Source organism: Anoplopoma fimbria, chromosome 17, assembly GCF_027596085.1.
Source record: "Anoplopoma fimbria isolate UVic2021 breed Golden Eagle Sablefish chromosome 17, Afim_UVic_2022, whole genome shotgun sequence".
NCBI classification, from domain to species: domain Eukaryota; kingdom Metazoa; phylum Chordata; class Actinopteri; order Perciformes; family Anoplopomatidae; genus Anoplopoma; species Anoplopoma fimbria.
In genome coordinates this window covers 1,362,501-1,390,488 of record NC_072465.1, presented here as the reverse complement: position 1 = coordinate 1,390,488, position 27,988 = coordinate 1,362,501, and the positions used below count along the sequence as shown (strand labels likewise).

General features: G+C 44.2%; 1 protein-coding gene across 1 annotated transcript in view; it reads right to left on the bottom strand.

Annotated features, from left to right (window-relative positions):
- The window catches only part of LOC129105911 (forkhead box protein P4-like), a 66,097-nt gene that overhangs the window by 16,856 nt on the left and 21,253 nt on the right, over nucleotides 1–27,988 (bottom strand). The window contains exon 2 of the mRNA XM_054617182.1: nucleotides 14,687–14,864. Coding sequence (XP_054473157.1) covers nucleotides 14,687–14,855 — 169 coding nt within the window. The 5' untranslated portion in view covers nucleotides 14,856–14,864. The remainder of the gene's footprint in view (nucleotides 1–14,686; nucleotides 14,865–27,988) is intronic.

Below are 27,988 nucleotides of genomic sequence, written 5' to 3'. Positions count from 1 at the left end.
GTTTAATTACAAAAACAGAGAGGAGAGATTAGAGAGAGACAGAAAGAGAGAGAGAGAAGTCCGCGGTGCAGTCAGAGTGATGAAAACCATCTGTATCGAGCACACTTGCTACTTTTGCTGAGACCGCAATTAAAACACACACAGGGACGTGGCTGTGGATATGCCTATTCACACACACACACACACACACACACACACACACACACACACACACACACACACACACACACGTATTTTAACACTTTAACAAAAAATCTTGGGAACCCCCTCCCATTTACTGGTTTGACCTAAGCATTAAAGCAGGCACAGACATACGCACACACACACACATAGAAACCCAAAAAAAACACAACCGCCCAGTTTGTTGGCATGTGGTGTGAATTACTCCTTGAACACCCTGTCTGCCCAAGAGTGAGTGTGTGTGTTTGTCTCTGTGTGTGTGTGTATGTGTGTGTGTTGGCAGGAGTTGGGGAGGCATGTCTGGCAACAATAAGGGACAATTCCACCCAAATTACCACCCTGATTACCACTATATTAAAGAGCCATTTATGGCTTTCATAAACGCTACAACCAAGCAGAGGTGATGCCTGTCTCCTCTCCTATGGCTGTATTCATGGATGTGGGTGAATGTGAGAGACAAGAACTAACAACAAAGCATGTGGTATTTAATCTAAATGTGCATTGTGGATTAAGATGCCACTTCTTTATTCAAATAGGGAAAACTGTTGAAATTAGACACTGTGAAAATTATATTTGTAAGTTTAGTCTTATACCATAACTACAGGAAACATTTTGTATTATTGTCTCACATCTATATACAGTACATAGAACCATTACTATATGGTTTTTAATGCATTTAATGTATCCCACTGTTCACACATCAAATATCACAAAAAACTCTCTCACTCGACACCTATAAAAAACTGAACTACATTATTTGTGAAAGTATAATTTAATGTGATCATCATAATTCCAATGAAAGTCATTATGTGGTAATAAGGAGTTACTGGCCAGGCGCAGGGCTGCTTAAGCACAAAAGTTCTGAATCAGCGCGCAAGGAAAAGGAAAACACATGTAACCATAGCAACAGTGCTTCTATATTACTTTATTTATTTATGGGTACTGATTGGGATGGGAGCACTTTTATTTTCACAGATGTTATGGTGTTTAAATTGCACCTTGAACTTTGAACATATAAAGTGAGAAAGAGGACAACAGGCTTGGTGGAAACACACACACACACACACACACACACACACACACACACACACACACACACACGCACACTCACACTCACACACAGACAGAGGCAGAGCCAAACGCTCTCATATCTACCTTGTCAAGAAGCACTCGTCTGCTCTGACCCTTCTCTTTCATTTCTCCTCTTAACACTCACTCTTTGCCTTTTTTCTCTCTGTGACCTGGGTGAGCTGTTGCATTGTAAAGCCCTCCCCCCCGACCCCTTCATCCACACACACCGGCTCCTCCTAGACTCCCCCGACCCCAACTCCACGCTCCCCCTGTGGCATTCTTGGGGGCGCACTGCACCTTTAAAGAAAATATGAGGGAGGCCTAAGAGGGAGGCCCAACAACAGAGTCTTTGTGCTGCCGCGGCGCACACACACAAACATGCGCGCACACACACACATATACACACATCAGTGGTGTCAGACAGGTTTTATTAGAGTGAGAGAGGGAGGGAGGAGGAGGAGGAAGGGGAAGGAGGGGTGAGGAGGTCACTGCTCAGCTTGGAGGCCTGAGAGCACAGTGTGAGTGTGTGTGTGTGTGTGTGTGTGTGTGTCAGTTCGGTGTGTGAGTTCTTCTGACTTGTCATCGCTCCCCTCTGTAAATCATCGCCTCTGACACAGCCTTTAATAACAGTGCATTTTTTAATTCAGCAGGGTCACACACACTCATGTATGCACACATACACACACACACACACACACACACACACACACACACACACACACACACACACACACACACACACACACACAAGGTAAGGGCTACTTTCTCTCCTTAACAGGATTTCAAAAAATGGCTGACAACTACGTTTCTGAAAGGAGGGAGGGTTGGTGAGACAGTTAGAGGACCCATTAGAAGAAAATAGAATAGAAATGTATTTTTGCTACGTGTGTTCGATGATATTGCAGCACGTTTGTGAGTGCACATGTCCATACTCTATGTAAAAGTGTGTATGTGTGTGTGTGTGTGTGTGTGTGTGTGTGTGTGTGTGTGTGTGCCTGGCTCAGGTTGCTAAAGCAAACAGGTCTGTGTGTGTGATGAATCTGGCCTCTAATCCACCCAGTGTGTTTGGGTGAGACAGGGAGAGAGAACGCAGGAATAAGCAAAGAAATCTAAACAGAGAGACGTAGCAAAGGAGGAGGGGGGAGGCAGGGAGCGAGAGAGAAGAGAGAGAGAGAGAGAGAGAGAGAGAGAGAGAGAGAGAGAGAGACAGGTGGGTACCATATGTTGGAGTAGTCCGTCAGCACAGACTGAGGTCCATTGTTGACGGCCGAAACGAAACAAACCTGTCCCCCTCCTACCCTCTCCTCCTCATCTCCCCCCGTAGATAAACAGCCCCTGGGGCAGACAGTGGGCTGTCCTTGAGGGACAAGGAGAAGGAGGAGGAGGAGGAGGGTGTTAGGAAGGGCAAGGGGGAGGCAGGTGGTATCATATTTCTCTGCTCTTAGACTAAGGAGAAGAGTTTAAAAAAAAAAGAAAGGCGCACAAGTGAGGGTGAGTGAGAGGCTCATTGTTGCATCTGTCCGCGACACACAGCTGAACCAGGCCAGATTATTCAGATGTTTTTAGCAGCATCAGATGCAACAGATCTCTTCAGTGCCAAACAAGTATCCCCTCTCCACCTTACCAGCTACGCAGCCTGGGAAGAGAGACTAGCAATGCACCGCTCCTCCATTCCTAAACCCCTCTTTTCTTCCCCAGGAGAGAGCGAAAAACGACGAGAGGGGTAGATAGATACAGGGTGAAGACGTAGAAAAGAGCTCGTCACACCCAGCTGCTTCTCTACAGGCCTGCACGCTCTGTGATTTTTGGATCAGTGAGAGAGACCAGGTTCAGAGAGGAGTGGTGGATCTTTTTTTTTTTCTCCACACTTACTTCCCTCTTTCTCTCCATCTCCTTTCTGGGGTGCTGTCATTGAAGCTGAAAGCCAAGCTAAAGCTGCATCGCTGCTGCCGTCCTCCTGGGTCACCCTCCTGTGATCCCTTGTATCCATTTGCGCTGCGCTTCCTCAAAAAAAGAAGAAGAAAAAAACACCTCCAAACTCCAATAAACCCCTTTCCTTCTTTAATTTACTCCCTCCTCCTGGCTTGGTCTTTGCTGCTCTCTGCTAGCTTTTCTGCCTCTAAATCTCTCTTATCTTTGATTCCGTCTCTTTCTATGGCCGCTCGGAGCGAATCATGATCAGAGAAGATGACGAAACAAGACTGAACAGATGTAACACGATCTACAAAGCATGTAAATTTGTTAAAAAGGATGGTGATACTACAGTACCACCAGCTCACCTGTGTTCAGAAGCTGGCCCAGTATATACACCCACACACATAGTGGGATTACTGGGGAGGTGACAGTTAGTGGGATTGCGATATGACTTTGGGGCATATGTGAGTGAAGGCTTGGTTACGGCCGCGGTGGAATCTCACGTATCAAATGCATCACTGTCAGTCACCACAAAAAAACTGATTGCTTTCCCAGATCACTCCTACTTTTCTTTCTCTCCGTCTATATCACCCGATCTGTCTCTTGCCTTCACACGGCCTCTCCATATAATGTATAACTCACAAAAGTTTGTCTGGCATTTCTCCAACTACTCTGTCTGTCTTGTGCCCTGCCCCCTCTCCTCTCAACAGATCTGTTACCCATACCCTTATTGGCCACAGTAAATTCTGAGAGCAGATACGCGATAGACGGAGGCCTAAAATAGAACGCACAGGCCAATGGAAGCCGAGCCTTGTGAATGCAGCTGTTGGCCTCATGAGAGGACCTTCGCCTTTTCCTGGACTCTCAGACAGAGACGCACTACCGTGACGGCAGCTGTGGGTCTGGGATACGTAGTTTAGGATTAGCTCATGAATATTTAAAATTAGATTAGCTGCATTTTAGCAATGAAGATAACTCCCTCATACAGTTTAGTATAAACTGTTGAGACGACTGACTCATGGCTCGTTGTAGTTGTTAACAGAGCAACGGTTAAGGCCAAAGTCTGGAAGTTTTTAACCCAACCAAACATTACAGGAGCTGATTTCACTGAAGCTCATGTTTTCCACCAGACGGTAAAATTTAATGGGAAATTTGCAGGGTTATGTTTTGGAGAAAACTGAAATTGCTCTATAGTTAAAGTTTTTAGAAGGAGGTTCTTGACGTGGCTAGCCAGATGACAAAACTGAAAATTCTCTATCGGCCAAAGTTGTGCATCCTGGGAAATGTAATTAGTTAAAGGAAGAGAGAGCAATAACTATAGAATAAAAAAATGTGAACATGAATAACAATATTTAGGATATATCAAGTTTCATAAGCAGATTTTAAAACTATCTTGGAGGGCTTAATGGAGGTTTTAAAACGAAATGTTGGTAGAGATCAATAAAGCCAAAGACCAGGATTGTCTTTTACATTATAATTACAGCAACAGCTGTTTATTCACCTCTGTATTAATTACTGTTTCTTATATCTACTTTTGTAGTTTTGTGATGGTACACTGTATTTGCTGCCAAGACTGACTATTTTTTTTAATATATGAGGTTTGTAATAATTGGAAAACATAAGTGGCTCTGTAGCACGGAAAGAGGGGAGTTCTGCTGAGCAGGTAGCAGCATTTTCTTTGTTTCAGTCAGAAATAAGTAAATGTTGTCGCTAGTTACACTACTGTAAAAAAAACTACACTGATTTTACGAAAAAAAGAAATTCTTTAAAGTTAGTGCAACTTAACTATTATAGGTCAAAGGTGTAAGGGAACAGAGTGGTCCATATATTTAGGGCAGATCAGAGGTTTCCAGGGGTAAACATACAGGGGTAAGGGGCAGCCTGAACCAAAGCCTGCTAAAGCCGCTCAATTTCACGGTGGGTTACAAATAAACTATGCTCTGCCAAGACTTCGCCCCTTTCCCCCCGACTCTTCCTCACACACTCCTTTTCTGGTATTAATCAGATCTTTCCGGCCTCCCTTCACCAGCTTTCCTGCCATTTGTTTTCGCTCATAGCAACGTGAACTTCAAACCAGTTGTGCACCAATATAACTGAGCTTAAACGGCGCTGAATACCTCAATCAGTTAAGGCCGCCGCCAAGCTGGAACTATCTGGGACACCTTCAGAAACGCCAGCCAGCCGCGATCCCGTTCAGCTATTTAATGTAATGTTTCCGCAATATAAAGGCACCGTTCGAGAGCTGAGGTTTTTTAAAACGGCTGAAGCAAGCTCTGGGCCCAGACTGACCATTAAAGAGAGGAAAGACCGCGTTCAAGAGCCAACGCAATAAAAACTCACAAACTCCAAAAGAACTTCAAAATATGCCGTAATGTTTGAAAACCCTGGCTGATTTTAGATTCTTTTTTTTTTTTCACATCCTATTTTTCACAAAAGGGACCTGTTCTAAACTCGGGGGACCCTGCCGTTTTCCAGATGGTTCTCTTCAGTTCAAAACTGTTTTGTGAAACGAGAAAACCTCTCCCCTTTAACTATGTCCCTACACTCATCTAATGTTTCTATTGATTCACAGGGGTAAACGCGCCGTCATAAAAAGGAGCTGACTGAATACCCAGAACTGCTTTATATCATTACACAATTCATCATCGTACACACACACACATCTTAAACACATACACAGGGAGAAATATATCTATCTTCCTGAGGAGATGTTGTCAGCTTTACTCTGTTAAGTGAACGGAAAAGGGCATAAAGAGATAGACAATTAAAGATAATGATGAGGTGAGCGGGGATAGAAAGAGAGAGGAACTCCCTTCCTGAGATTATAAAAGCAGCTCCCTCCGTACTGCAGGCCTCATCTCAGTCCAGGCGGCTAATTGATGGCAAATAGCTCTACAGCAGTTTCCTTCCACACACACGCACACACAAATACACGTCATACATTATATACACATGCAGTTTCCCTGTGGTTTTCAACACAGCTCGTTTGGCAAGAGAGGAAGGTCTCACTCCAGACAGACCCAGCCCACAGCGGAAAAAACACACACACACACACACACACACACACACACACACACACACACACACACACACACACACACACACACACACACACACGGCGTACCTTGTAATATTTATCCCTCATCTTGAATAAGGTAGGACAGTTAAGTAGTTTGGTCATGCTCATGGGAAGACAAGGCCACTTAGGTGTTAGGTCTTTTGCTGGGTGACCTCCAGAGTTTAAGCTGCTTCTCCTTCCCAACAAGAGCAACTCCTGAGAGGCTAGACTGTGCTAGGCCAGCCCATGATGAGGATAGCACTAGCCTGGCAACCAGACCTCACATATGGAAACCGTTTAACTGTTATTATTAATATACAAAAAAAAAAAAAAATCAAACTAATAACACATGCAAGGCACTGCCAAGACTCAGCTCAGGAGACAGAGGGAAAACACATACATACACAAACAGAGACTGTCTGCCATGTGCACATGCATACACAGACACAGACACACACATGAAGACAAATATACACACACAGACGCCTATTGGTTAAACAGAAAAAACACGCTCCTAGTCAGTGGCCTGTAAAAGTATTAGCCTGCCTGCCCGCTTCGATGGAAATAAAACTCTTTCATGTTTTTGGTTCAGAGAGTTTTTACACCTGGTTGTGGCTGTGGAGATGGTGATGGACACACCCTCGCACCCACCCTTACCACACACACACACACACACACACACACACACACACACACACACACACACACACACACACTCACAAACACCGGAAGTGGGCCGGCACAACAAAGGCTGGCTGCTGTACAAGATGTTAGAAGTTTTAAACGAGAACAAAATCTTGAACTTCCCCAAATGAGAAGCAGGGGCGTGTTCCAAAAAAGGGGAAATGGGGAAATGTGTGCACTGGACTATGTGATTTAGTAAGAGGGTCAATATATCCAGATGTGAACAGGCACATTTTTCTTTATCTAAAATACCCCAAAGCCCAGTACAATTTCTATTATTTTAAAACTTGTCTTTGTTGATGTGGGTAATCGCTTTTATCAGTATTACTTACTTTTTAAACTTCCTATTTGTTCAGAGATTTAGGAAATTGGCGACTCTACTGGACAACTTTAGAAGTCCATCAGGACAAGTAAAAAGAGCAATGAGAAATATTTTAGTCAGCCATCACCCATTTAACTCAAAAAACAAAGATAATAACCAAACCTTTGTTTATGGTGAGGAGAGTCTGCAGCGTTAACGCCTGATTCTACTCTAACTTACTGTAAATAATGTAGTTGAGTGTACACACAGTGTACAAAGGTTTTCACCTTGGTTGTCACTTTAAATATTTGGCTCAGATTAAAGGGTTAAATGTATTACAACCAGTCTGATATTAATTATAAAGCAATAACATTTGTGAGTAAGGGCTGATCACGTATATTTTTTTTATTTGGGAAATCTCTCCTTTAATGAGCATAAATAAAGAGCAGTATTTATGACATTTCACTTCATAAATTTCCGTGACAACAGAGAAAATGCTTCTAATGAAGTTTTCATAAATACCCATATTAAAATATATTATTTGAGGGAAGCAGTAAGAAGAAGAAATCTAGGACTTTGTCATTTCCTGATTTCACTTTTTAAGACTGTATTAATGAGGACAAATTTCTACCTGACTTTATCTCAAATTAAGTTTCACTAGCCTTATATTTTTTTATATATTTTGGTTGTTGTTGAGAAACTTGAGAAACTTAACTGACAAGACAACAAATCTTCTGTCTGTCAGGTGAAAAAAAACACACACAGTCCCAGAGCTCACGAAGAGAGCAAAGAGAGAGAGAGAGAGAGGAGCTACATTCCTCTCCTCCTCCCTGTTGACTCTAATCTCTCCTTTAAAATGGCTCACACAAAGAAGCAGCGCAGACTAGCTAATTAGCAACACTTTAGGTCTCTGCAGCTATTGTGTGCACGGTGTGTATACGTATGTGCGTGTTCATTGTGTGTACCGCCGGGCTCTCGACTGTTTCCAGGGTAACTACTTGCCCAGCAGCCTCATAAGCGTTGCACATTTTGTCTTTACCCTTCACATTCTATCCTTCCCCTCTCAGTGTCACCTTCTGTGGGTCCGGAGTGGGGGAATGGAGGAGTAAGGGTCTCTAAGAAAAGAAAGGAGACTAGGACCGAGATATGAGGATTGTCTGACCTGTGCGAGTGGGGGTTGTAAACTCATGCTCTCTTTTTTGAGTACCTTGCCCCTAGTGATCTCTGAAACACTGCATCTGAACACACGTCAATTAAAACCAATTACGACTGCTGCTTATTGATAGAGAAAGCAGAAGACGGCGACCAATGGGAACAGGCATCCATGCACACACACACAGTCACACCCCAGTGTCACTGACTAGTAGTAGTAATGAGGTCATTCAGCTTTGCTCGCTGACCTACGACCTCTTAAAAAGGCCTCAGTCGCCGTGGCGATACAGTCTGAAGAGCGAGAGTCAACAATCGACTTTTTCTCCCTCAGAAACTTCTTTATGAGCAGTGTCGGTCCCCGCTCGTGTGTGTGTGTGTGTGTGTGTGCGACGGTACATGTGTGTCTTATTTACCTGACAGCGCAGCCAGGCCTGCCCAGTGTAAGTGCTTCCAAACACTTCCATGGCAACCAAACCCAACCTAACCCCTTCAGGTGCCCGGGGATGTGTGTATAACCCAGTCTCCACAACAGAGAGAGGACAAACACACACACACACACACACACACACACACACACACACACACACACACACACACACACACACACACACACATCTTCTTCTGTTGATATCTGTCTATTCTTGTCCCTGAGCCTCTTGGCTGGTTGGGTCAACCAACCGTGTCCATGCCGGCTGATCTGGTCTGGTGGACCATGTCTACCGTCCGTCTACTCTTTATCCACAAGACTTGTAGTCTTGTAGCACGCTTTTTCCGAGGCCCCATTAAGTAGATCTTACAGTTAAACTCAAGTCAATGTGAAAATGATGACGCATCTATTAGCTATGATTTCAGAAACTTGTCAAACCATAACTATCCGTCAAGAACACTCACTCTGTAATTAGAGAGTGAGAATGTATATGGCGGAGAAATACAAAAAGAGGGAATTGAAAGGACATCAATAGTGAGAACAAAAATCACATTCAGTGGATTCTCTAACATGCAATGTCTTGGCTGGAAAAGGCAGTAAAACATTTTTTTATGGGCGCTCATAAATACAACATCTCAGCATCTCGGAATCAGGTCTCAATGTGACCAATCACTGAATGAGAAATATGATGAAGGAGACTCATGTGAAATATATTACGTTGTGTGTGTGTGTGTTTACATGTCGGGTGTACAGGAATGCAAACTTTTATGTGTGAAGTGCGAATGCCCCAAATCGCCCAAAACCCTGAACAGTAAAAAGCAGTTTAGAGGATAAATGTATGTGTCCAATCTAAATATTGAGCATGTAGTACTCTGAAATAGTTTTAATCAATCAATACGAGCAGATTCATAAGTAGAGAGATCGGCAGCTGAAGAAAAAAATGGAAGTAAAAGTCAAAGAAGACGGATAAAAGGACCTGCTGGTGCTTTTAAGACTCCTAGAGGAAGTTGGTGTTCTATAGGTCTCTTTGTATCGCCCCGGTAACAGCAGTGGGTGTTCTGCGATGCTAGGCAACCCAACTGGCCCCTCCTCTGTCTCAGCATGACCTCTGGTGACCTGTGAACTATACTGACCTCAGACATAAAGAGGAAGGCCTGGCCGAGACCGAGGGAAAGCTTTTAGGAGGTGATAGCACTCAGAGAGAGGCCTGGGACTGATTTACTGGCCCGCACACACGAAGGCGGGCAGACATACAGACAGGAAAATGACACGATTACACACACACACACACATGGGATACTACCTGTCATGCAGATGCCCAAAACTAAAGTATAATGCAATTAATTTAAATCCCACTGCACTGACAAACTGGAAAAAAAGTGTTTTGAATATATTTTTATTCACTTCCTCCTGCCACCCCATTCACCTCCATCTCCTATGCCCTCCTGACCCGAAATTGAACTCTGGGGGAGAGCTGGAGGTCAAACGGGACATAACTGCCCAAGTGACCAAAATTCACCTCCCATAATTTAGCACTGGCCGAGCAGCCGGAGCTATAGAATCACATGCGTCTCGAAACCTCCCCACCTCCATCCACACAGGCCGTAATTACAGAGTCCAGCCAATCTAACAGGAAGCCATACGTTATCTGAATCATCCAGAATCTCTCATCGCCTGTTAACGCACACACCAATCTCATAATTGTGTCGGCCACGCACTCCTGCCAGTGAACCTTAATGCACACTCTTGCACATGTGCGCACACACCAAAAAAAACCCAGCTATCTTTTATCCGTATTTGTGTATATCTGAGATCTGTATCAGTTCCCCCTGATCTCCAGTCATCACTATGGCTCCTTAATTACACCCTTCATTAACTCACATCAGCTCTGTGCATGTGTGTAACTGCCTGCGTGTGTGCGTATGAGAGAGGGAGAGAAACAAAGATTGCCAGTATGTGTGTGTGTGCCTTTGAAAGAGGAAAAAGAGGGAAAATTGATTAAGAGAAATGGGAGTGGAGATCGAGGCTCTGAGTCAATTTCTAAAACTGCCTTTTTCTCAACCAATGTTCCTTTTAAACCCCTTGGGTAAAGGGAGACCACCGATACAATCTGCCTCTCGCTTTCTAAAATGCTTTAGAGCGAGTTAAGGGCAAGGGAGAGAAACTGAAAGGGGGGAGAGAAAAAACCTCCATGGCTGTTTTTAGCTGACCGATGAGTGGCACAGAGGAAACGGCACCTTTTTTGTCACCATCCCTCCCTTCCTACTTTCCCCCTTCCTTTTTCCCCGACATCACCGGCAGCGTAACTGTAGCGACTGGAACACCAGAATCGGCGACTCACAGATGGGCGAGCGAAAAGGGGGGAGACATGGAATGGGTGAGAATGGAAGGGAGAGGAGAATTGACGGCGCTCAAACTGCAGACTCACATCTGCACCAAAAAAAAAAAAAGGAGAGACGTAAAGAAAAGGAAAGAATTGAAGACACCTGGTTCTCGTCAGGGCACCCTCCACTCAGCCACACACACACACACACACACACACACACACACACACACACACACACACTCACTCACTTTGAGGTTTGTTAGGATTTATCCTGCTTACATTTCTCCTCTGCTATGCATCATTTCATGTCTACACCCGTGCCCGGCACCTCAACAAAGTGCCATACACTCTCCACCTCTCCTTCCTCTCGCACTGTAACTCCGCTCTTTGTTTTCCCTCTCCTCCCTCCCTCCCTCCTCCCTCTCCTCGATGATGGGGCAGTACTGGTCTTCGCCCCCTCTTCCCTTTCTTCCCTCTCTCCTGCTCTGTTCTTTCTGGGGAGGCAGACAGGCCACATTCCACAGGGAGGCCCAGGCGCCCTTTTCTGACACGTCTCAGCGTTACACCCCTCCCTCATCCCTCTATTCCTACTCTCTGGCCCACCAATGCCCCCCCCCCCCCCAACACACACACACACCCAATGTGCTCCCTCTTTGCCCCTCCTTTCCCCCTCTTGCTGTGTACCCCATCTCCCCAATACCTCTTATACACTCACCCACTTCCTAATTTGTCCACTGACCATATACAGCATCTACCTGTGACCTTCTTTTATATATCTATCTACCTATCTATTAGAAAGGAAAAAAATGTTGAGAAAGAGAGAAGGACAGAGTCAGCGAGAGATGGAGAAGCTGAGAGAGAAAGAAAGAGAGAGACAGAAGACAGAGAGAGGCCAGTAGAGGGGTTTGATGGCTGGAGATGGCTGTGATTTCTCTCAGGTTCCCAAGGGGCCCGAGGAAAAGACGGCTTTGTGTTCTGACAACACCGCGCTGTCAGGAGTTCTCTGTGTGTGTGTGTCTTTTTTGCTCCAGTGCGCACTGGCATGGTGTTTAAGCACCAACACTAGTCTGCACTACACCTTCAGGTGAGAGACTCAAGCGTGGAGGAAAAATGAACAAGAGGAGGAGGAGGAGGAGGAGGAGGAGGAGGAGGTATATCCAAGACTTAAAGGTTGAAGCATGAGCAGGTTTTTATACACTGTTGTCAGGTGACCAGTGTCAGTATTTGGGCCTTCTGTGTCAGACAATATTGATTTTATGAGCAGTGGGCACAAGCTAAGAGTACAGCCTCTATGGTCACCCAGCATTACAACACCAAAACTGGGTTTGATCATAAGTGTGATGGAATAAGGGATAAAATATTTTTTTAAAACACATGACCTTTTGGACAAATCATGTGCAGGTTTCAGAGTTTCAGAAAAGGAGATATATGCCTGTCATGGCATTTTCCTGACATGTAAGTTTATACAGATTTTAAACAAAAATAAATAAAACTGAAAACTGGCCAATCTCTAATTTAACTTATATATGATAATAAAATTATGATGATCATGAAAGTTTTATCCACTAGAAATGGCCAGCATGAGAATGTTAAACCAAGTAGAAAAATAAAAGTTTCTGATCATATACTGACCACTCAACTGTAACGTAAAATGACCAAAAACTAGTAAAAATAATATCGTATATAATATAGTAGTACATGAAAGACCCACCAATCTGTGCAAATTTAGCTCGACAGAAAGCTCTTAATAGAGAATTGCTACAATAAAATACTGTGTATTTACTGTTTAATATGTGGATGTAACATATTTTTTTGTGAGGTGAGGGATGGGATCTGGAGTAAAGGTTGTGCTTGTCTTTCATGGTCCACAGCGGATAGAAGGAAAAAGAAGTACAGTGAGGGAGAGGAAGAGAAAAAGATGGAAAGAGAGAGGGAGGTATGTTTGTGGTTGGTAACCCGCTCAAGAGAGGAAATACCAGCGTGCACACACTCACACTCACACATATATACACACACACACAGGTGCAAAAACATAGAGAGCAGAGCCACGTCCGAGAGAATAAAGACCTGCTTTGTATGAGCTACAGGTTTGGTGTTTATGTGTGTGCATTTGTGCGGGGCTGTGTGTGTCCTCGGATGAAGGTTGCTGAGGAAGCAGGGTGAGGATGCAGTCAGGGGAAGGAGGAGGGAGAGCAGGACAGGAGTGAAGGGCCTTGAGTGTTCTTCATCCACCTAAGGCTCCATCATTATAATTAAGGGGAATAATTTTAGCAGCAGGGAGGAAACCCTGATTTTCATTTTTCCCCCTGGGTTTCCTCAACTAGAAGAAACTCAGCTGGGTCGGAGAGCCCAGAACTCACACTGACCCTCTGTGATGGGCGGACACAACACACCAGCAAAACACACACACACACTGAACTGGAGAGAGTTTCACATATATATATTGCCCACATGCTTATACGGCCAGTTCATGCAGTGAATAGGAAAACTTCTGCTCTCCTAATCTCTTCAACAATTGCAGCAAATGCCACATCAATGACTGAAAAATATGAATCAGTGGGTTTCCATCATTATATGAAAACGCGCAGACATTCTTGTGCCAAATGACTAATGTAGAGACCTCTGGATAAAACAAAAACAAATTAAAAATTTTCTGTGTGGTTGTATACTTTGTCTAAAGGCTCGGGTCCCTCGGGGAGCAATCAGAAAATAACTATGTGGATTTTTTGTCGAATGTGAAACAAAAATGTCGAATTTCATCCAAGAAGTTCCGGGAAGTTTGAAAATTCCATTTGACACAGTGGCCAGTGTGTGTGTGTGTGTGTGTGTGTGTGTGTGTGTGTGTGTGTGTGTGTGTGTGTGTGTGTGTGTGTGTGGTGTGTGGGGAGGGATGAGTGTGTATATGGAGGGGGGACTGACGCACAGGAGGCAGGATAAATAGCATAACTGGAGACACTACACTCTGACGTGTCAAACACACAAAATCCACTTCATGGATCAGGGAAATGTTACAACAGACTCTCCCACACACACTCCTTGAGGATCTTAGTCATATATCGAGTGTGTGTTATCATTGTGAGAACGTGCGAGTGTATGTGTGATCCCGGCGACAGGACAAAATGGCTCCCCTCACCTACAGAGCTTAGACAGCAGCCGTGTCTTACATTTTCTCAACCAGTAAGGTGTAATAGTATATCAGTGGGAACCTGCTGCGTATGAATTATTATGGTGGACTTTGTCCCAGTGGAATTAGCTGGCACGTTATGAACGCTGGATAATTAAAGCACCTACGAGCCAACCTGTCAGAGCTTTTCACTGTTCGCACATGCAAAGTTGACAATTACCAGAGTCTAGCTGTACATTATGTAACAGCCCGGTGTGTACATGCTGTTTCAGACAAAAGTACATATGCACGTGAGTTGCACAAGTGGAAGGTGTGCAAAACAAGTCTTGCAAGTACACAAAAACTATACAGGTATATATACACACACACACACACACACACACACACACACACACACACACACACACACACACACACACACACACACACACACACACACACACACTGCTGCTGCTGCTGCAGGTGCAGTAAGTCGACTGGGCTGATCTCTCCGTTGGTGTCTCCGTTAGACCCGCCCTCTCTACCGCCTCCTCCATCTGATTGGCTGCTGAGGCTGCTGACTCCGTTCTGGTTGGACGGTGTCGTTCGAATGGTCTCAGAGGCCGATTCCACCATCATCACTGGCACCTGAGAGCAGATAGGGAGGGAGGGAGGGGGACGGAGGGGCAAAACAACAGACAGATTGAACAAAAATGACCTGGGTAGTTTGAGCAGAAAGCCTGCTCCCTCCTGAGTGAACAAACAAGGCAGCAACCTAAAGTAAACACACGCAGAGATAGAGGAGTGAATTGTGTGTGTTTATGTGCATGTGTATGTGCACGTGTACTTTGTGAAAAGAGCTTTTGGTCATGAACCACCCACACGCACACGCACACACACTCACACACAAACACACACACAAACATGCCCAAGTGGCCACAAAGCAACACCTGAGGCAGACACCTTTTTTTGTCTGTACGTAAATGGGTGTCTAGGAGCGTACGCATGGATTAGGATCAGACGTGCAACAAATCTAAACTGACAAGGCTGTTAATACTCTGCTATACAGTTAAATAACACAGACATTTCTCCAATAATCAGAGGTGGCATGTGTGCGCTGTGTGAGAGCCACGAGCAGGTTGGCCTTTGAGAGAGATCCGTTTGATGCACCTTCATAGGGCCTCTCTAATTAGAGCTTGTTCCTTCCACAAAACCCGACAAAACGCGCCGTTCCTGGATGTGTTGTTGTTTTTTTGAGAAACAAGGCCTCGCAAACACACAGGCGCATTTGCCATCGTTAGGAGCTCCAGCGTGGGAGACAGGAGACGTGAAGAACACACACAAGGCAGCTAGAACAAAACAAAACAAACCCTCATACAAGCACGCAGGCTGTGAACTCCTAATGACAAGCTCAATCTCGTCTTTCTGCCTCATCCAGTTTTAGAAATTAACACACACACACACACACACACACACACACACACACACACACACACACACACACACACAGGCGCATAGTTTTTAAGGGGAAAGTTCTAATGCTTTTATTTCAGCAAACCAGGGTGGGTACACAAAACGCCATCGAGGCATTGTACCCGCCGTCTGTGTGCGACTGTGTGTGTGTGTGTGTACGTGTGCGTTTTTCAGAAGCGTACAACCCATGCCTTCTGGGGAAACAATAAAAGGCATTTCATGAGAGAATCTAACTTTGAGGCAATAGCAGGTGAAGCTCTGTGTGTGTGTGTGTGTGTGTGTGTGTGTGTGTGTGTGTGTGTGTGTGTGTGTGTGTGTGTGTGTGTGTGTGTGTGTGTGTGTGTGTGTGTGTTGTGTGTGTGTGTGAGTATTTTTTTTTTACTGAGACTGACAGCAGGTGAGGTTGTGAAAGAGCGCTGGTGGCTCTTCTAATGGAATGCTGCCAGATGCTTGCTGAGGGACAGGGACCTGAGTGTGTGTGTCTGTGTGTGTGTGTGTGTGTGTGTGGGGGGGGATACAAGTGTATGCATGCAGGTGGATGGGCTGTTGGCTAGTTGAAGGATCAGTTAACCCAAATCCCTCAAAATATATTGTTATCTTACTATGCAGATGGTTTTATTTTCCAAAGTTTCATCTAAGTGACACTGAATTTTCTGCTGGTGCATTAATACAATAGAGGTGAAGAGAAAATAGTTTGTGCTAGCCAATGCATTGGAAAAACAACATTTAAAAAATTCTTCAGCAAATTGGTCTTTTCATAAAATAATGCCCCAGTGAGGTCTGTGTATAATCCTAAAAAAGAATCGATATTTTCTTACAGATGGTTTTCAACACTTTGAGCTGCACAAACAAAATTCCTTTCACTGTCATTGTATTGTATCGGCCTAGTGTTAGAAGTTTCAGAGGCGGCTTTCTCAAGGCCCATCAAACAAAAAAAAGAATACAGCGTGATACCACTGAGAATACATGATAAAATATGTTTGTTTGTTTCTTTAGATTGAAAAGTTCAGTATTGACCTTGGAAAGGTGCAGATGGCAAAAAAAAGTGGCGAGATTGCTTTTGTCCCAGAAAAATGTGTTGAACTAAACCTTTAAAACCTTTAGATGTGGCCTACAGACAGATTTCACGAGTCCTCCTTAACAAGCGACACCATTTGAAAAACCACAAATCACACTGAGGTATTTTTCCTCCCCATTGACTTTCTCCTGTCTCCCTCCTGGCAACCCAACCGCCTGTGAAGTTAAGACTGAGAAGTCGAGCGTTATTGTGACATTTAAAGCTATAGTCACTTAATCTCCAACCTCATTCCTCCTTCCGAACACTTCCTCCCTTCTTCGTTCTCCTTGCTTCCGACTCCTCCCGCCTTCATCCAGACCTCTGCTGGGTCAAACTGCTCCCTGAGGTAATATTATGAAGCGAGGCATAGTGCTGAGTGATCAGCAGATCCCGCCGCACAGTCCACTGACTTTGCACTGCAGTAGAAACTCTTCGCATCATCACGCGTCTCGCTAAGCATGAATCACCGGCTCACTATCTGGCCCACAGTATACTGCGCTGTGCTGTAATGTACTGTACACCCGTCTGCTTCTAACTTTTCCTCATTGACCTTATTAGCAATGAAGGGAAGAGAGATAAAGACAGACAGAGAGATAGAGCTCGCAGGTGGACAAGGACCTAATGTGAAAGTGGGGAGTGTATAAAGACATGAGCGCATGCCCTCTCTATTACACACACACACACACACACATTCACACACACACGCAGGCAGTGTGGTATGCTCTTCTAAAGGGTGTGTACTCTGTCATATCCTGTAATGGGTGTATATAAGCTGGTGTAATGGAGGTCGGGAAAAAGGCAGGGGCATAAATCTACCCTGAAGTCTCTGATTAGGGTTATGATACACACACACACACACACACACACACACACACACACACACACACACACACACACACACACACACACGCACACGCACACAGTGCTTTAAGTTTAAGTGTTTCTGGCAGTGAAGAGGAGCTGCCCGTGCAGAGGCCTGCCTCAACCCGCTACTCACTCTTTCTGTGTCTCTTACTCGCTAGCTCGCTTTCTCTACATGCTCAGACCCCCTCCAGCTGAACCCCTGACCTGAGAGTGTGTTGGGAGAGACATTCCCACTACCCCGAGGGGACCGAGCGAGGGAGGGAGGGAAGCAGATCAGAGAGATAAAGAATGTGTTTGGAGGAGAGGGAAATAAAAGGCCTCCTTTGCCTTCTAATTGGGATGGAGAAGAGAAGAAGGGAAATGGGACTCAACATGTTTCTGATGACTCCGGTGTATACGTGTGTGTGTGTGTGTGTTTGTCTAAGAGGCTGTTACCTACCTTTGTACTGTAATAGATTAGCTCACAGCCAACGCTAGGTGCATGTGTTTATATGTGCGTCTGGTGTGATTGATGAGCAGAGAGGAGCTGGGATGAGTCCTGTTTCGACACGTAGGCCTGTTCAGATGTTCCCAAAAATTTAGCACTAATAATGATCAGAAGTGAGCTCTCCCTCTGTTCCTTCCCACTGCTCTGGGTGTGTGTGGAGTTCAAACAATCCCGAGCCAAATGCCCAGTGAGCTGGCTCACAGCGGCTGACTCTCAGGCTTTGTTGGAGGGATTGGCTCTGTCAGATTCCTCCTGGTCACAGCTCGTCAGAACCGTAAAGCCGGACCGGTCTCACTCTCTGTGAATGTGTGTTTGCCCCGTGTGAGAGGGAGTTGTGTACAGTGTGTATTTATGTGTGCATCTGTGTTTACAGCAGCTTAGTGAGATAATAAGTCTTTATCATGTTATGCCTCATGTGGGAATATTTCCAGCGGTCCCAGAACGCCTGTTCTGTTTCCTCCGCCTTGCATCAGCTCGCAGGAACGCTGCTTATTAGGCAAAGAACTGAGGGAATAAAGGGTGGGAGGGAGAGAAAAGGGAGGAGGGAGAAGGAGGGAGGGGGGTAAGGGGAAAAAATTGTCTGTACCAGTATCTACACTCCATCATCTATCTTCTACTTTCATCTGACTCTTGAATTATCTGTCTTTCCCCTACTCTCTGCATGCTGTCTTTCTCCCTCTGGTTATGCCTGGTAACTAGTGGCAGGTTCAGCCCTAGAAAACATTAAAGTTTTCACCCTGAAATAGAATCCACATAGGTTACGTCTATGATCTCTGATAGTTCAATCAATATTTGTGAGCAAGAGAAACATTCTTCCCGGAGATAGAAATCTAAGGAACTGGAGCTGTAACCTGTTTTGTAATCAGGAAACAGAATTTGGAGGAGCAACTGTTGACAATGAGTGTCTGTGTGTATTCATAAACTATTTAGTTGTTACACCCAAAGGGGATTTTTTTGAATTGACAGTTACGAACTTAAAAACACACATGAGAAAAAAATGACTCTGGTTACTGTTATTTTGTCCACTAAATGTCCTATTTAACGTCAATGGAACAGCTTCAGGATTTTTACTCTTTAAATCATCACAAAGAGTCTAACCTGTTTTTTTTTTTCAATGCATTGATAGCAACATGAACACTGAAATACAGACACAGACAGTTAATAATGTAGTAAACGCATACAGTACCAGTCAAAAGTTTGGACACACCTTCTCATTCAACTACTTTGAAGAATCTAAAATATAAAACATATTCTGGTTTGTTGAGCATTTGTTTGTTTACCACATAATGTCCATATGTGTTCCTTCATAGTTTGGATGTCTTCAATATTAATCTACAATGTAGAAAAAAATAAAGAAAAAAAATAAAGAAAAACCATTGAATGAGAAGGTGTGTCCAAACTTTTGTCTGGTACTGTACACACCCATGTTCTCACACTCCCACCCAAGACTCCGCCACTAAATAAACCGTGACACTGGCCCTGAGGGAATATGCTTCAACCCCAAAACTATGATCAAATCCAACTATAAGGTCTGTGCTCCAACGTCTCCATTAATCACTCCTTAAATTCCCATTCTGAGATGCAAAAAGAAAGAGCGAGCAAAAGAAAATAAATAATAAAATAAAATATCTGGTACAGTGAGGCGTTTAGAGGTGTTGTGTTATGAAAAAAATAACAAGTAAACATGGGTTGTGTTATTTATGTTCCAGTAGTGATTCTGCACTAGTGACAATTGGAGAGACGAAATGTTCTTGTATCATCGTGGTTTCCATGTAGAGTTTCAGCTACAGCCCTGTACCTCCTATATATATCCTACTTTATCTTTCCATGCAAGCAGATATCTAACTAATGCGGCTACCTTGTGCGTGTCAAGACATGTTGATTCTGAGAACATCATCGACCTAAATGCAATTCAGTGAATTACTGTCAGACAGTTCATTATTCATTTCATGAAGTAAATCTGCACGGCTACATCACTGCAATCCAGCTGTTTCAAAAGGATTTTTACCAATATTTTTTTCCTTTCATTTTTTTTTTTTTTAGGTGACACAAGTTTTTACTAGCTCCCTTTGAAAACTTGAAATAGCAACATTTCAGAGAATAGCTAAAACATTTTTTAATTAAAATTGTATTTAATATGAAGAATAATTTGGTGATCTGGGCTTAAAACACACAACTGTACATGTAACTTATAGCCACACTGAGGGTTATATTATATGTTTCAGATGTCTTCTTCAATCTTCTCTGACAGAGTGGGGAAGGAGAGGAAGAGGGATAGGAGGGATATCTGCGTGGCATTTCTGAGCTGACGTGTATTAGCTTCAATAAAAAGGGAATGAGGTCAGGCGAACGCTAAAGAAATAACACACACTTCTTCTCACACAAGCGAGCACACACACACACACACACACACACACACACACACACACACACACTGCACAAAGATCAGTTGTTTCCTCAGCAGCCGGCCGTTGCTACATGCAAGTCAGATTTGCAGCAGGACACCATACCAGAGCAGCCAGGTTGTCTTCCACACGGAGCTAGCCGCTAACAGCACTGCTCCAGGCTACTCTGGCTACCAGCCAGCGCTAACAGGTTGGCTAACAGCAAAGGGCTAATGCTAGTCTGTGGCTGCCCTGGCCCTGCTCCAGTGCTTAAAGGTGAACTCCATTATCCCACAGACAGATAGTCAGTCAGATGTGGGCCAATATCTACTACCAGCTGGCTCGCTTGCTGGCTGGCTTCAAAGAATATCATCAACCCAGTGAGAGGAGCTAGCAGCACTGGCCTACAGCCTGACCTCCAGCGTGCCGTGCAGCTGACTAATGAAGAAGCCAGTGCAGTTGTTGGGGAGTGGAGAGAAGAATAGAGGGGCTCAGACGGCAGATGATAAGAAAATCCCCTGCTACATAAACATGGGGAATTCTTCTATACTTCTGCAAGACTGTCTGACATATGGCGTTCAGTTTGTCTGAGCATTTAAGGGAGTGTTTGTGTGTGCATGTAGCCTCTGCACGTGCATGTGCGCTTCTCTGTGTATTGGCTATACAGTATGTGACCTACCATATATGTTCATTCCCTTTCCTCTCTGGCGTGTATATCTGTGCGCACTTCCATGTGTGAATTGTGTGTCTGCTTGCCCGCCTGCAGTTCTCTGAAGACAAAGTCCCTGTTTACAGAGCCCATAAAGATTAGCCTCCCTCGGTCAGGTGGGTTCTGGAGCCATAGGTAAACACACAGAACATTCCGCACCGATGAGATCGCTCCGTATGTGTGTATGACCGGGGCAAACATACACTCCTGCCTTCACCTCGACCCTTCCTTTAGAGTGCAGTAAGTGATTTACCAGCCTGCAGACTGCTGTCTGTTTCGAAATACTGGAGATAGACGCAAAGATACGTACACATACGCTCACACCACACACAAATATTTGTAGAAGGAGTGGACTTCATGCACACCTCATTTATCTGAGCCTAAAATCACGGGTTGTAAATTCCTAAAGAGGTAAAACTTGTGCGTGTGCGCGTTCCCGTGTGCCAGTTTGGAAATCATCCTGTGATCATGAGGATGAAAAATCCCCAGCTTTCCCCTTCATCTCTCCCCTCTGTCCGGAGAGGTAATGGAGGCTGAGATCTGGTTATGACAGTCCACGAGGCTAATACTCAGATTGTATTTAACATGGTGGAACAGGGGTGAAGAGGGGAGGCGGAGGAATGGAGGCCAAAAGGGAGAGAAAAAGGCAACGTGCCTTTTTTTGGATCTGAAACCAGCTAGAGCGCCGCGGAGCAATTAGCAGCTCTGTCCTACGAGAGCTCTTTATTAGAATGACCTTCACTATGAGGGGGAGGGAGGGAGGAGGGGGGAGAGAGAAAGAAAGAGAGAGAGAGAGAGATGGAAGAGACATTTTGAGAGAGACGGATGAAAAGGTGTCAGGAGGGAAATTGACAAATGACATGAAGGTGGAATAGATGAGTAAACTGAGACTAAAGTACATTGAGATTTCATTTTCTTATTTGTGCGTCATGAAGAGGGTGTGTAATGAATTTGATCTGCCTGACCCTCAGTCCACCATGTAGCCAAAACCAGGTTGACATGGGCGACAAGAATTCATAAAATGCACACAAAGCAAACACAATTTCAGTCTTCAGTCTTTGAGACTCCTCAAGTCTGATAGTATGTGTGTGTGTGTGTGCAGGTGCATGTAAACTGTCAATAGTACATGGATGCTCTGTCCCGTGAAAAAAAAAGTGGACTATCCTGCAATTCATATTGCAAGAACCTACCATTGAAACAAGAAATTGCTCCTTCCTTCCGAAAACTGATATTCTCCACCTTCAGCAAGTTACTAACTTCCTAACTTATTTAAAAGGGATAATTTATGCTTTATTGCGTGAAAAGACAAAATTGTGGCAAAAATAGAAAGAGGAAGTGTATTTTGCCTTTAGGTGAGACAAATAATATTCATTTATGATCAAAATTTGCATTTCAAGGATGATAAAGTGAATCGATTTAATATAACCTGAAAATGAGCAACAGTGACTTACAATAATAAAGGGTTATAATGGATAAAAAAAAAATAGTGGTATAAAAATATAAATAAATAAATATCAAAGTGGACATGATACAATTTTATACATCGGCTTTCAAGTCGGGCACTTTGCATTTCCTAGTTAATTAATAGATTGGATCAGAGCGAGTTTAATCAAATATAATTGAATAAGTCCACAGTAAAAACAGGCCAGACTTTAAAGGAGACATGTAGAGAAAATGATAGCATGTCCACTTTTCAAATTAATTGAATTTTAGTACTTTTGAACTTGGTCCAAGCTGTTACAGAGGTAATTAATTCACATCCTATCCAAAAGTGCTAAAACAAGATGATATCCCCCATTCAGTATGGGTGCACACACACACACACACACACACACACACACACACAAACACACACACTCACTCACCACACACATTTTTTTCTTTCAAAAAAGCGAAATAAAAGTCAACACTGTTGCACGCAAATGACCGTCTATAATGTATTCCATGTAATTGTTAGTTTTCAGTTCCTCTTGCTCTTTTCTCCTTACTTTTGTCTTACAGGCCACAACTAAAATATTAATAATTTCTCAGGCGGTTCTCATTGTATTAAAAAATGTCTCCTTTATAATTTATCAGAGAAAGAAAAATCTTTGTTATAGTGACAAGCATGCTAATTAATAGAAGTAGAAGGAACATTGAGAGAAGTCATACTAATTTGGAACATGCTAATATTAATAGAATAATTTATGGCACAGTATAAATAAATTAATAGAGTATTTCGTTTGAAAAAGGGATGCCTTCATTTCAATTTAGGAGAAAAGAGCAAAAAATGTCTGCCTCTTGGACAAGGACATTAATAACAGTGCTTTATCACCAAAAGAGAAAAGAAAAAGACAAACTAAACATGCACTGTTCACTTTTATAACGCATCAATATTTCAGTCAGCTAATGAAAACTGGATGAGCAACACTTGTATTTCCTGCCTTGTTATTTTCATTTGCAGTTTAAGGACTATTTGACTGGTATATTTGAGCCAAATCTTTTTTTTTTTTCTTTTTTCTTAAACAAGATGCCTCTTACACTTCCCTTTGGCTTCATGTAAACTAACAGCCAGGCAGTGGGTGAGAGAGGCAGAGTAACAAAGACTGAGAGTGAGTGAGAGAGAGAAGTGGACTGGGTCATTACCATCCTTATTACTCCTCATTAAAATACACTCATCACTAAGATATTCTGCTGCGCGTGTGTATGTGTGCGCCTGCACGCATACGTATGTCACAGAGGAAGTGCGTGTGTGCGCGTGCTTCATGGTTCCTGATGTGCACATGTGCGTCCTTATGCAAAAGTGACAAAAAAGAACAATATAATTGGAGAAATGTACGCAGTAATAATAGGTATTCAGAAAATGATAATTCATATTAAACAGGGTGCACAAAGTCAGCCTCATTTGCATGTTTTAGATTATATGCATTTCAAAAGTAATTTCCGCAGGGCATATGAATGACATTAATTCCCGGGCGGGTTCTGCTATAGACCTCAAACTATCAAACACTCAAACATTTAACAGATGAAAAAAAGAAAGGGAGCTGATGCCTTGGCAAGGGGAGATTTCAAGGTTAAAGTATTTGAATGGGAATTTTTAAACTTCTGTCTTGGTTTATTTAAAGTTGCTCCACAGCCAGACGAAGAGTTCCATTAATTTGGAGATTCAGCGAACCACCGGTGTCTTTTTTTTTTTCCTTACTTAGCTGTACGTGTGTGTGTGTGTGTGTGTGTGTGTGTGTGTGAGCAAGAAAGAGTGTCTGCCTTTCTTGTACCAGTCCGAGAACAACACCTCTCATAATAATCCACCACCATTTCCTCAGCAATAAGCCTGAATTGGTCTGACTCACTTTGTGAGTCATGTGCTTATGTCACTCCAGAACCAGACTCGCACAATCCAACAGAGAGAAAAGAAAAGACCAATCCAATAGCCCACATTAACTGATCATGAGTGATGGAGGGGGGAAGAGAAAGTGATGAAAAGGATGAGAAAAAGGACGTGGCGAGAAGGGAGGAAGGGGGGGGCTGTGCAGGGACAATGGCGAGTGTGCGGGCCGAGAGAGAGGGAGACAGAGGGTTCCCTCTCCCTCATGTGTTCACGCCGAGAGGAAGACCCCGGGGCAGGAAACAGGCTGGATGGATGTGTGATTCCAGTGGAAAACTCTGGATGCCACGGACAACATTCTTTTCTTATTAGGGAATCTGGTCAGCAGCCATATAATAGCGCCTGACTCATTACTGCGTATGTGTGTGTCCATCAGGCAGGCAGACATACACACACATCATCAAGATGTTCCCCACCTGTTATTATCGCTAACTTTTGGCTAAAGCATAAAGTCATGGCAAGAACAGAAGAGGGGAGGGCGAGGGGGGGTAGCGAGAGGAGGAAAGCGTACAGAGGGAGAAAAAAGAAAGAAAGAGCTCAGCATGTCTGTGTCTTGTTTGTGGTTTGTTTTCATCTGTAAACAGAGCTGCTGCTGCGAGTACGTTAGCATGTCATTATCTCATTAAGAATTGATGGCTTCTGCACGGAGAGTTCTAACTGTTTTGTTTGTGAGCGCTCAGCGACTGCTGTTGTACAAACACAACAACCACAAAACACACATGTCCCACAGTGCAGCTGACACACACACACACAGATGTGGAGGCGATGGCAGCCGAACTCTTGTTGCTTCAATAAACACACACACACACACACACATCCGTATTTAGCAGAATCCCTTTCAATGTGTGTTAGGTTTAAAAACACAGATTTAAGTGAATACAGTAATGGGCTAAAGTGGCTTCTTTCTTGGGCCCTGCCTCCCTCCCCTGTCACTGGGTCCCCTGGCCACCTGTTTCTGTTGCTGATGTTTAAGCACTCTCGCTGATGTGAAGCATTTTGTGTAAGCAGACTTCAGAGAGTGAAGGGGGCGAGTGAGGAGGGTGGGAGATCTATCTGGGGGCAATAAAAGTGGGCTAATTGGGGCCTGGGAAACATGTTTGTTTTCTCGCTTGGTCTTTCTCCCCCCTCGTTCATTATTTTTTTCCCAGCCAGTCACTGCAGATCTGTTCATCTGAGATAGACGAGTGGAGAAAGCAAAGAGGATTAGATTCTGCAAGACACAAATCGTTGCACGCACATGCACATATAGATGTGAAACTGAGCTCACGCGGACACATACGCGGACGGATTTAACATACCATAAGGTAGCCGTGGTGTGTATTGAACAAGCTCTGTCTGTCTTCACCAAATGACCAACAGGGTGCACATGGCCCTCCGTTGGTCCACTCTGCTTCATCAATACACCGCTGCTCGGCCTATTCAGCAGCAAAGAGCTTTCCTATGGCTGCAGCTCCACACCGGATCAATGTTATGAGCAATGCAGACAAACTGCTGCTAAACAGACTGGCCCCTGCCTTGAAGGACCGTCACCAAACAGGCTCCCCCAGGCTCGGATCGTTCCACTAATGGAGGTCTCTGCTGGGGCCCCCGAGGGCCCCCTAACCACCAAACAGGCCCAAGAGGATTCACCCCCCCCCCCTTTCTCTCCTCAATCGCTCTCTCTCTCTGTCATGCCTCTGTCTCCTCAATCGTTTCTCCAACCGCATGGCTGTATTGACCTCCACCTCTTTAATCAGGACTGCTGACTTGTCTTCATGTGGGCATTTGCGTGTGTTCACAGCATCCGTAGTAGTATGGAGTGTGTGTGATTCAAGTGCTGACTGTAAAAGTCTAGCTTGACTGTTTCAGGTAGTGAAAAAACGGAGAAGAAAAAAAAAAGCATTCCCTCTCTCTCCCCCTCCCCCCGAACACTGCTGGGATCGCTCACCACATGACTACCGACTAGTCATTCTCCTCGCCCCTGCATTTGTCTTCTTTAATAACGGTGAAAATAGCAAGAGATGAAAAAAGAGCGATGGAAAGAACCTGCATATTTGTCATTTCCGATTGTTTACCTTTTTCACGGCAAATTGATTTTTACATCTCCTGTTACTGGAAGCTCTCTTGGCTCGACTGCCAGGCCTGTCTGGCTCTGGCCTCAGGCTGCCAAACCTCGTCTCTGGGCTTTATGAACTGGCCCTGGGGAGGACTTTTAAGGCTTTCAACTCACAAGTCATTTCAATGATACAATACTGCTTTTGTCCTAACCACCTTTGTTGCTTTATTTCTCTCCCTGCAGTCTCGGACTTTCTCTTTCTTTTCCTCTCTTTTTATCTCTTATTATTAAATCCTTTTTCACTGGCTGCTGTGAGTGTGAGTCAAAAAAAAAAAAAGACTTGGGCCTTTTTCTTGTCCATACCTGTTTGTTTGCAGAAAAGGTGGACTTGTTGCATCATGATGGTTTTGACTGATCAAACACAAAAGACAAGTTGTAGGACACACACACTAAAACCCTCCAGCTGACATTTAAGATTTGCCGTGGAGCGGGCCTGGTTGAAGCAGGCTAGAGTTTCACTGTGGTGGCTGGGCGGTGCGCTGTGGTTTCGGATCTTCCTAGGTTCTGGTAGGACTGAGGTTTGCCTGCAGGGACCTCCAGTGAGTCAGGCAGCAGGCCTGAGCTAAACTGAGGCCAGAGACCAGAATAGTCCTCAGTACAGAGGGCAGACCCTAATGGTGTGTTTGTAAGGGCGAACCCAAACAAACAACCTGCAGTTTGAATAGAAGGACTGAGTCTGTCAGGCCAGATGCTGTCGAACTGGAGAAACACACACAAACACACGCAAACACGCGGTGTGCATGTATACAGAGAAGCCGGGCCGAAATAGACTTGTGGCAAAAGGAGTGCACCACGTACCTCCAGACTAAAGCCATGGCATCAGCACCGCACACATGTCTGGACTTCTGCCTCGCACACAGCCTTGGTGTGTGTTTTGTGTGGGTGTGTGCGTGCGTACGCATGCTAACTAAGGTCCTCTCCATATTCACACTAATGAGAGAAAACGGCCAGAAAACCTCTTCTGTAATTACTCCCCAAGGAGCCAGGTTTCAGCATGGCCATGGTGCATAAACAAATACACATTCACACACACACACACACACACACACACACACACACACACACACACACACACACACACACACACACACACACACACACACAGTATGCTGATACATCTGAAACAGCATGAGGCTGACATTTGTGTTCACCTGTTGAAAAGTGTGTGTGTGTGTGTGTGTGTTTTGGAGCTTGTGTGAAAGGGAAAGAGAGAATAATATTGGTAAAAATATCATATAATAATGGAGGTTTGGGACATCTGCTAATTAGAACTCCATTAGTTATAGTGTGTATGTGTGTGTTGTGTGGGTATGTGTGTGTATGTGTGTGTGTGTGTGTG